General features: G+C 43.3%; 1 protein-coding gene across 1 annotated transcript; it reads right to left on the reverse strand.

Annotated features, from left to right (window-relative positions):
* Positions 1–6,737: 6,737 nt before the first annotated feature.
* LOC311354083 (C-type lectin domain family 4 member C-like) lies at positions 6,738–7,514 on the reverse strand (the record flags this gene model as incomplete). Its single annotated transcript, XM_084473879.1, has 1 exon — positions 6,738–7,514. One exon carries the CDS (start codon positions 7,512–7,514, stop codon positions 6,738–6,740), a length of 777 nt encoding a protein of 258 aa, XP_084330005.1.
* Between the last annotated feature and the right edge of the window lie 3,312 nt (positions 7,515–10,826).

Consider the following 10,826-nt stretch of genomic DNA (forward strand, 5'->3'; position numbering starts at 1 on the left):
CTACCTGTTCAGTATTGTACAGTATTCACAATATACCAATGGGAGTATACTAGAACATAGAACATGACGCCATCTAAAGACTGAAAGACCACATTGCATCTAACATTTCTAAATAATCTGACATTCATTGAGATTTGATTTGCTGTTCCTATTTGGCGACTCCTCCAAAAATCTGACATAAAGATACGAGTATATGTCTATAGATATCTATATATATATATATCCTTACCTTGTTGCCTTAGACACTGAGGGAGGGCTAGGAGGATGATGATGGTGAAGACGAAGGCTACAGACGACACCGTGCACCACCTGGAACGCTCAACGATGTCCTGGTGCACACCTGTGTCACACACATAGACACACACACACACACACACACATAGACACACACACATACACACCTTTCGTGAACTCACTTCACCTCAATCTTAAATCACTGGGTTGATTCTACATCACTTTGTGATTAAGTACAAGATGAATCCAACAGATGACTCCTCCTGATATCTACATTGAGTCATTTAGCAGACACTTTAATCCAAAGCGATCTACAACAGGTTCGGCTGAGGACCATCAATGCTCTCCATAGTGGAGTCACCAGCACAGGGATGTACGGCGCTGCCCCGGTGTCCTCTTGACTCACTCTGGGGCGTGGTGCTGACGTTGAGCCGCGTCTGGACGGTGTGCTTGCTGTGCAGAGCGGAGAAGGTGCACACGTACATCCCAGAATGATCCAGGCTGTCCGGGCTGCGGAGCCACAGAGACCCGTCCCCCTCCACGACCCGGTCCGCGTCCAGCTCCGCCTGGCCCTCCCACAGGCTGCTGGACCCCCGGGAGCGGCTGTCGTAGCGCAGCAGGACCACGCCCGGCTCAGGGGTGGAGGAGGAGGAGGTGGAGGAGAAGGACCAGGTGAGGGAGAAGTTGAGGAGGTGGTGCGGGGCCACGCAGGGGATGGACAGCTGGTGTCCTTCTACTGCCGTCATGTCCTCTGTAACACAGGGTAACCCATCATCAGTCACTGTTTGAGTTGTTTATGCTCTACGTAAAACTGATGTGTATGAGGGGGCCTGTGATTGGATGACAGATGATCACAGCTGTTGCGTGATATGCACGTTATCTACTGTAGGATCTGTAAGATTGACGTCTGGTGATCAGAGTAGCAGTCGATGTACGGGACAAGGGATGGCCCGTATGGGACAGACCAATTTAACCCAATATAGGGGGACGTCCCGGCTACTACAGGACAGCTGGAAACCATAATAGACACACACACACACACACACACACACAAACACACTCTATCCCCTCATCCATTGCTCCCTTTATAGTTATATAGTAGTGAGCCAGTTATTGCATATTTGTTTCTCTCTCTCCCTCTTGCTCACTCTCAGTCTCACTCTCACTGTCTCTCTCTCTCTCTCTCTCTCTCTCTCTCTCTCTCTCTCTCTCTCTCTCTCTCTCTCTCTCTCTCTCTCTCGCTCTCTCTCACTCGCTCGCTCTCTCTCCCCCCTTCACCTTGGTTCTTCCAGGAGGCGGTCCACACCTGGCTCCTGTCAGCCGAGGCCACGGAGCAGAAGTAGGCGTGGTCAGAGGAAAGGTTGGAGCCTATCAGCAGCGAGCTGTGAACGCTGAAGAGGCCTCGGTGGTCGGCCGTCGTTGTGGTGATGTTGGGGAGGGACCCAAGGGAGGAGGCGGGGTCTGTGGTCCAGGTCAGACTGGGGGCGGGGTAGATGTTGTAGGAGGAGCATGAGACCACTCCCTCGCCCATCTCCATGGTGACTGACTGGATCACCGCTGGAGGGGGGGGAGGATTATGACAGCGTTAGATGTTTGGTTGTTGTGTTCTTTCTTGCTAGATAACTGTCTTGAGTCTGTCCGTTGGTCTCTCTCTCTCTGTCTGTCTTCTGCCTGTCTGACTTTTCTTCCTATGTCTGCCTGCATGTCTGTCCAGTCTTGTATGTCTGTCTGCATGTCTGTCCAGTCTTGTATGTCTGTCTGCATATCTGTCTCCTATATCGCTATCCTGTTATGTCACAAAATGTGTCTCACATTATGTGTGCATGTGTTTGTAAGGTTATTTTTGTTTGACAGACTAGTGGTCCTCTTGACTGGGACATTAGCCTTTATGTTATATTTAATAAAATACTTTTTAAATAATCAAAATGAAAAAAATGAAAATGGTGGCAAATTTTATGCGCATTTTTTTGTTCGTTTTTTACCCAACACAAACTATTTATGTTTCTTCTCAATAATGTGAAAAAAAATCTGTATATATTTGTTGTGCTCCTGCCACCTTTCAGCGCCAGGTTGACAAACATCTCCTGGTTGCCCTTCTTGGTGCTGGTGTAGCACTTGTAGCGGCCCTTGTCCTGCACCTTGACCCTCCTCAGCAGCAGCGACGCGTTGCCCTGCAGGATGTGTGTGTTGAAGAGGCAGGTGCGTCCGCTGAAGTGCTTGTTCTGCAGGCCGAACTGGTCCTTGTTGTAGTAGTAGCTGTGCACGGGCGTCTGCTGCTTGTACCAGTGGATGACCACCGTGCCGCTCGGACGGAAACTGCACGGCAGGATGCAGTCCTCGTGCACGGTGCACGTCACGTTGGCTTCTGGGGGAGGGAGGGAAGCGCGCATGTCGTCAATGGTCGTGTTCAGTCAACTTCATTTGTTAAACATTCGGGCAAGATTGATGAAGGGCTTATCTAAATATTTGATCTGACTCTGTCAGATCAGGGCTTCTGAACCATGGGGCACGGGCCCTTGGGGGTCACCCCACACGCAGATGGGGTCATGGGAGATAAGCAACTTAAAAATGATTTGCTTTTAATCTTAATCTTTGTTTGATATTGTAGCGACTTGCTAACCTCATGGTAAGGTTTTAGTGATATGGTTAGGGTTTTGTTTTAGGGTTAGGTGTCATGGTTAGGTTTAGTGATAGGGTTAGGGTTTGGTTTTAGGGTTTAGGGGTCATGCTTAGGTTTTAGTGATAGGGTTAGGGTTTGGATTTAGGGTTAAGGTTTGGACCACTCCCAGGGATGGGGAACAGTCCCAGGACAAGGCCCACAGTCCCAGGACGGGCCTTTTGGGCCCAGGAGGCCACTGGGGTCCGGGCTCCCAAAATTGTTTTGTTTTTATTATTATGTTTATTATTATTTTGTAGCCTATGTATGGGGGCCTAAAAATGGGGTTGCAGTTGAAAAAGGATGAGAACCCCTGTATTGATTATGTGATTTCAGTTGCTATGCATTAATACAACAACAACAACAACAACTGTAGTGTAGTTTAATATATCAGATAATGGTTCATAAAAGTAAAGTCATGCATTTACAGGAAAGATAATTGTCAATAATGGTGTTAAAAATGCTGAGGCAGTAAAAGAGAGAGGTGCATTTACAAGCAATAGCTCCTTTTTCAACATTTGCATATTTAGTGGCCCAATAGTAAATAGATGTTTCTTTTTTAATTGCAATCATATCTTGATTTTCTAATTGATATTGAAATGTTTGTCATTTAAAATGTGCCTTTTTCACTTATTCAGCTTGTCAATAGCATCATCATCATCCCATATTTAAATCAAGCACCCCTATAGGGTAAATCAACACATAGGCCTACCTTTACAGTGAAAGACAGATAGATTCCCCAACAAGATGAGAAATGCCAGCAACAGTCCAAGTGTTTCTGCCATTTTAAAAGTCGTCTGTAAAGGTGTGAGCCCGGCAGCACTAGAGGTGAAATCTCACAGGTTGGCGTGCGTGTGTGTGAATGTTCATCGTGTGCACTGAACTGTAGGCCTACACATTGACATGGTTACATTTCCATGTTTAAACCTTCCTAACACCTCGAGAAACACTGACTAATTAACTAGAGAAGTAAACGTTTAACTAGGGTGGACAGCCATGTGTGGGTCTTTAAAGCAAGAAAAACACTAGAAACACTTGTTTAACTCAAAGTGTTTGTGGGGTGGAATGAAAGGGAATTAGTAGTAGTAGTATTAGTAGACCTACTAAACACCTGCTCTTTATCATTCCTCTACCAGTAGGCCTAGTTTAGCTGTGACAGGCCTTTCTGTCACTTCCTGCGCTTTTTGGCATCAGGGACTTTTCTTTATACTGTGGGTGACGCAGAGGGTCTCTCCAAAGCCACCATCTGCAGGGAGATCAGAAGAGTGTGCCTTGCACTAAAAAAGTTGTTGAATGTATTCATCACTTTCCCTGGCCATCTTACACCACAGAGGATGAAGGAAGCATTTTATTAAATTGCAGCTATGTGATGATCAAATTAATATATGACAAGTAGTCATGTCGTGTTGGAAAACCTCAGCAGAATAAAACTAATATCTCCTCCAGGCTTTCCTAATGTTCTAGGGGCAATACTGCACCCATGTGCGGATCCGGGCGCCATCTGGACCTGATGAGGCAGACTATGTAAATCGGAAATCCTTCCATAGCCTTAATATACAGGTACAGTATGTATAGGACCAGCTGGGAATATGCAGGATAGTTATCAGTATAAGACAAACACTCCACTTATAGATCAAACACATTGTTACATTACTTATGAACACAGCCACTGCCTTTCTACCAAGCAATTCACATCAATCCTATAATTTCTTTCAGATGTGTGGTGTGTGCAGAAAATTGCCTCATCACGAATATTGAGGCAAAGTGGCCTGGCTCTGTCCATGATGCCAGGATTTTCCGGGAATCAGACCTGTCAAGGAGGTTTACACAAGGTAGGAGTACCTTTTTTATTTTGGCTTTAACCTTAAACTACCTTAAACAAGTATTTAATGATCACTTCATGTTTTCTAGGACAGTTCAATGGGATTTTGTTGGGCGACAGGGGCTATCCCTGTTTACCCCACCTTTTAACGCCCTACACCGACCCCACAATGCAGGCACAGAGGAGGTACAACTTTGCCCACTGCAAAACAAGGGTACGAATCGAGATGACCTTTGGCCTCCTGAAATCACGCTTTCAGTGCCTAAAGGGCCTCAGAGTGGCGCCGGACAGGGCATGTGACATTTGTGTGGCTTGTGCAGTTCTGCACAATATTGCGATCATTCGCCGTGAGAGGATGCCAGCCATTGCCCCGGACGACAACTGGGAGCAAATTGACCCTGCAGCCAATGAGACTGCGGATGGGAGGGCAGTGAGAGACCTCTACACAAACACTTATTTTAGTTGATCCTCATTCATATCGTTTTATTTGGTCTAAACTTTTCAGTTTTGTTTGGGATAAAAAAGACCACATTTGTTTTCATTAAATGTATTCAATCTCTTATTTAATGAGACATGGCATTAATTAATTAATCATCTTCCCGGAGCTGTGGGAAGAAAATAAATTAAATACATTCCAAACACATGAACCTGTGCAGTGTTTCAATTTGTACTTACTTCCTTTTCCAGCTTCTTTATTTCAAGCTGAACTTTTCACATTTTCGGCTTCTTGTACTCAATTTCTATGAGCAGTCGCCTTTTGTAAATTGACTTTCTGTCCTGTGAGACATAGGTCAGAGGTCATAGCTTGTACTAATGTACTGTTTTACCAATGTGAATAGTTACTCACTTCATCTTGTCCTGCTGGTCTGCTGGTCCCAGGGATGTTCTACAGAAGGTTGTTGCTCTTAATAAAGACATTTGAGAATGTAAAAATGCTAAGCCCAAAGACTATACATTTTCCCACTCTGGTATTTCAGTGAAAGCAGAAAGGGTGTCCTCCTCTGGCTCCTCCAATATGTCTTCAACCTGCAAGAACAACCATTAGTAAACCAGAAGGGAAAAAATGCATGTTCAGAAACAAACTAAGTAGGGCCTACTCACTTCTTGGTGAAGGACATCCTGCAGTGGAGGATCCACTAATTCAATGGTGGCATCGACAACTACAAGCAAATCATACAATTAAAATAAAGCCAACTGAATGACAGTTGGTAGGCTAAGCATGCGGTCAACAATAGCCTACCTTGTATAAATGGTTCCCTGACCTCCTGTGGGACACACTGAGACGAGGTGCCAGCCTGAATGCCCTCCACCAAAGGGCGTCGTTTAGAGCCTAGCTCTGGGCTCCCCTTCAATCCCCTTCTCCCTTCAATCTCCCGATTGAAGGGGAGCCCAGAGCTAGGCTCGTTTAGAGCCTAGCTCTGGGCTCCCCTTCAATCTCCCGATTGAATCTCGATCCAATTCCCGGTCCAGATCCAGATCGCCGTTACAAGATTAGCTACTTAATGTAAATTGTTGTTGAACAACAAAACATATTCTAATCCATGTGTTAGTTAGCAGCGTTTAACACTGGTTGAGTTTTCTACAGCAAGGGGTTTGTACTAAACTCGGGATGAATGCAGATCTGTGTCTTGATAAGCTTATGGATTCCGTAAACACATTTCCTAAGTTTAAGGGGTTTTGTTTTGGTTTTTTTTGGTTCTGCAATAATGGTGTTCTTGGAATTCTTCTTTATCATCTGTAAAATAATCTTGTAAATGGGTGATTCAGGAGCTTGGTCAAATGGAATCACTTGAAATGTCCCAATCAAGATTTTTTTTTTTTGGAAATATATATCTGGGCTCTGGGCTCCTCTTCTGGGCTCGTTTAGATCCAGTGAAGGATTCATGTTCATTCATCATCACAGCTCTTATCCAATGGAGGAACCCAACAAGTATGGAACAAAACAGCCAACATCTGTTAGCATTAAGATGTAAAAAATAGTCACAAAGAAATGTTTTCATCAATCATTTCAAATTTTTTCATCAATCATTTTAAATTATGTTCACAAAGCCCCCTGCTTGTGGCTTCACAGCTCCCCTCTGCCCATTTAAATTGGTTCTGCTCCCGGACCCTCACTAAGCAGTTCCTGTCCTCACCACCTTCAGGTCCCCCTCTGCTCCAGGAGGGTTTATCCAGTGACAGGACGGTCCCATCAACCCATCTCCACATCCCTTCACCGGCCTCATCTGTCGCTCCGAGCCAGATGTACTCGCCGTACCTGTTAATGAAGTCCATCTCCTTTTTACTGTCCACCACCACCAGATCTGCTCCGTGGGAAACACAAAACTCCCTGCTCTTATTCCAGGAAAGATACTCCTTGGAAAACAAGTAACATTTACAACCAAACTTATCCCAACCATTTGGACAGCACTGTTTACAAAGCAGTGCGTCTCTCTGTTCTGTTAAATTCTTCAGCCTTTGGAGAAGTTGCTCCACATCACTCTCCATGCTTACAGTCTTCTCCATGACGGTCTTGTATTTCACTGCCAACACAAGCAGTCCAGCCAGCAGGACCACAGACAGCAGGCCCAGAAGCACCACCACAGCCCTGATCGGACACCTAGGAGGACTCACAGCGTCCGGCCGCTGACTTCTTCCGGTTCCCAGAGACTTGGAGGACTCCTCTATCCCCACAGAGTCCTGCTGTTGATCTCTGAGGCTCTCCAGACTGGCGTAGATGTCCCCTATCCTCTCCTCTCTCTCTCCTTGTGTATACCTGACCTTGGTCATCATGTTGGGCGTTGTGTAAATCACCTCAGCCATGTTCTGGTCTTAAGTGTTTTCAGAGAGTTTATCTTATCCGTCCCCTACGAGTTGTTGGTCTTTCTGTGCGTTCTGTTTGCCAGCATGCCAAAATCTTAAGAGCAACTTTGATTGACAGCAAGTATTTTAACCACATGTTAGGTTCTACTTGTGCTTATAGAGACTGGTTGTCAGTGGTACGTCTGCTGCATCATATCCTCAATGTTCAGATTATTCTACTTACTTCAAAGTAAGTAGTACTTTATTATAAAATGTAAGATGATTTCAAATTAGGGTTTAATATCTGGCGCTTCAACTACTTCATATTTCTCAACTTGGTCAAGTGGAGTCTGTTCAAAGCTGTTCTGGCATCTGGTGAGCAGATAACAGAACAGCAGACTTGTTTTCTGCTATTAGGCTTGTGGTTCTGCTCCAACAGCCTGACTTTACAAGCTGTAAAAGTCTGCCCCCAAGTGGTCAAACAAGACATTGTCATTTCTAAAGAAACTCTGCAAGCTGAGTTTTGTGTTCTTGAGTGTATACTGTACCACAGACGAGATTCTTAAATGTAATTATTAATTCTTAGTCATTTCCCTCTCTGGGTCCTCCTCCTACATTTAGCGGCCATCATCCTGGAGAGAGAAGCAGAGGACCTCTGGGATCGAACCCGGACCCTTTGGACGCCCTACCCACTAGACTAGCCCCGCCCCCATACACACATGTATTAATACACGTGTCTTCATTCCTCTGTGGTTCAGGTGAGGCTGACCTGATGCTGTCTGTGATGCCTGCCTTCCCTACCTGAGCTGTAGACAACCAATCAGCTTTCAGGAGGCGTGTCTAAGGTAGAAGCGGCGCTACAGTCCACACACACACACACACACACACACACACACACACATACACACACACACACACGGGGTGAGGGTCAATATCATTGACGTTCAGATGCATTTAAATGGTTGCTGGCAGTTGCAAGTACGGTCTATCACACAATTAAATGAGGATAAACGCTATGTATTTTTGTTGATTTATTTCGTATGTATAATAGTTTATTCAAAGTTGGCAGATATATTCAAGATATATTCGATAAAAAAATATTTTTACAAAAAAAAACCGAATAGGCTCGTTTAGAGCCCAGAGATAGGCTCGCCACAATTCAACATAAAATCATTAGTTTACGTCTACAAAACATCTATTTTAAAGATCCATTTCATTTTCTGAAGGGTGATCTTCACCTGTTGAAGGGACAAAGGCAGCCCTAGATAGAGAACTAGTGTAGTTTGCAGCAACTGAAAACCAACCAATGTCTGTCTGACTAATAAGCCTTATTTTGGAACACTGCCATTCCAAATATGACAGATTGAACATTTCTTGACTGACATTAGTAGGCCTACGTTTTGATCCCAAAACAGTCGCAAAAGTAAGTTAAATAGCAGGTCAATGTCTGTTCAAAGGGACTAAGTACAAACTTAATCCAGATACCAAAATATAAGCACAACATATTACTCAAGAGCTGCTTTAAAGAAAATGTCAAATTCACTACAAATAGGCCTACAGCTAAATAGACGCTCGACTTAGATTCAACACAATTTACTCTGTATGTGTGAGAACGCACGCATGTGTACTTCAAAAGGGTTCCTACACAAAACTAAGCTTGTAGCATTTTTTATTGACAATGTATTTTCTGACCACTAGGGGTCAGGCTTGTACAGCTTGTAAAAGTTGTCTCTTGGAGCCACTATCCAAGCAGTCTCTTGGATAGTGATCATACTAACTACATGGTACCAAAGTTAAGATGCAATTAAACATTTAACATATTTGTTAAACCTTCTACTTTGTTGTAAATTAGGTAAAAAAGATTACATGTACAACATAGGCACAAATAAATGTTTTATAAATAATTTTATTAAATTAACTTCACAAAGCACCCGCACAAAGGGCCAACACTCGCATTTGTCAGGTGAAAACTAAATGTCAAGGGAAAGAGGCGGTGGTTGAAAAAAAAATTATGAAAAAAAATGTATGTAAAATTTTTTTAAAAAAAAATAAAAAAAATTATAAATTATAAAAAGAATAATAATAAATAAATAAATTTTGGACCTGCGCACAGCTTTTTTTTTGGACCTGCGCGCGCAGTTTTCTTTTTGGACCTGCGCACGCAGCTTTTTTTGGACATGCGCGCAGCTTTTTTTTACCTGCGAGCGCAGGTCCAAAAAAAAGCTGCCGTCGTCAAATCACTAAGACATTTTATATGAATCAATTATTTTAAATCCTCTTATCATTTTTATTAACAACACATCGTAAAACATAATATTTAATGTTTTAAGGTCTTCGTTCGCTTCAAACAGAGAAACAAGTTCTGCTATTGAACTCATTCCTCAGTAAAGTAGGATATCACAGAGTATAAACATGGTAACACATCATTGATTTCAAGGTATCTGATCACAAGCAACGTTGGAAAGTAGGCTTTCCCTAGAACCTAAATACAACTTGCAAAAACCCATGGTAAAGTTAATGTTAATATTAATGTTACTGAAAGTGAAGTCTTTGTCACAATGACAATGACACAATTTCCCAAGCTGCTGCATGGGAAATTGTCATCCACATAAATTCCATTCAGGTGAGTTTATTATTAGGTTAATTGAATGTATGAATTGATTGGTAGGAGGGGCCTTCCAATAGGACTAGGGTATATAAGAAGCACCACTTATATCCCTGTTAGAGCAAACAAACATCTCCAAGAATGGCATGCCCTTTTATAGATGAAGAGCCAATTGATGTGGGTGCGCAGATAATAAGGCAGGCATTCCAGCTACCAGCCCCGAGGATCTTCAGGGACCGGACCAACCCACTGGCCTTCAGTGATGAGTACTTGTGGGAGAGGTACAGATTCACAAGGCCCAGTATTGTGTACCTGTCCTGTTTGCTTGAGCCTCAAATAAGAAAAAGTACTCGGCGTAGTCAGGCCCTCACCACGATTCAGTCTGTGTGTGTGACAGTTTTCAGATTTTAGGCCCAGCCTTGTATTTCATAATTGTAGGCCTATATACAATATATTGCATATATTGTTTTCTTTTTGGAAGATGAATGTATTCGTATAGTCGTATTGATTTTTTGTGAGGTGTTATGTGTGTTCCAGGTGTTATGTTTCCTGGAAAATCTTTTTACTGGACATTGAACGAAAACAGAAAACAAAACAGGAACCATAATACATCTCAGATTGTGTTTAAAACGTTCCAGATGATTGATTGTTGACAGATAGTGAACTCTAGTGGAAGGACGAAGTCACTGCACCACACTCCCTACATTTAAACGGGGTGTGTTCATCTA

The sequence above is a fragment of the Micromesistius poutassou genome, assembly GCF_964030765.1.
Source record: "Micromesistius poutassou genome assembly, chromosome: 10".
NCBI classification, from domain to species: domain Eukaryota; kingdom Metazoa; phylum Chordata; class Actinopteri; order Gadiformes; family Gadidae; genus Micromesistius; species Micromesistius poutassou.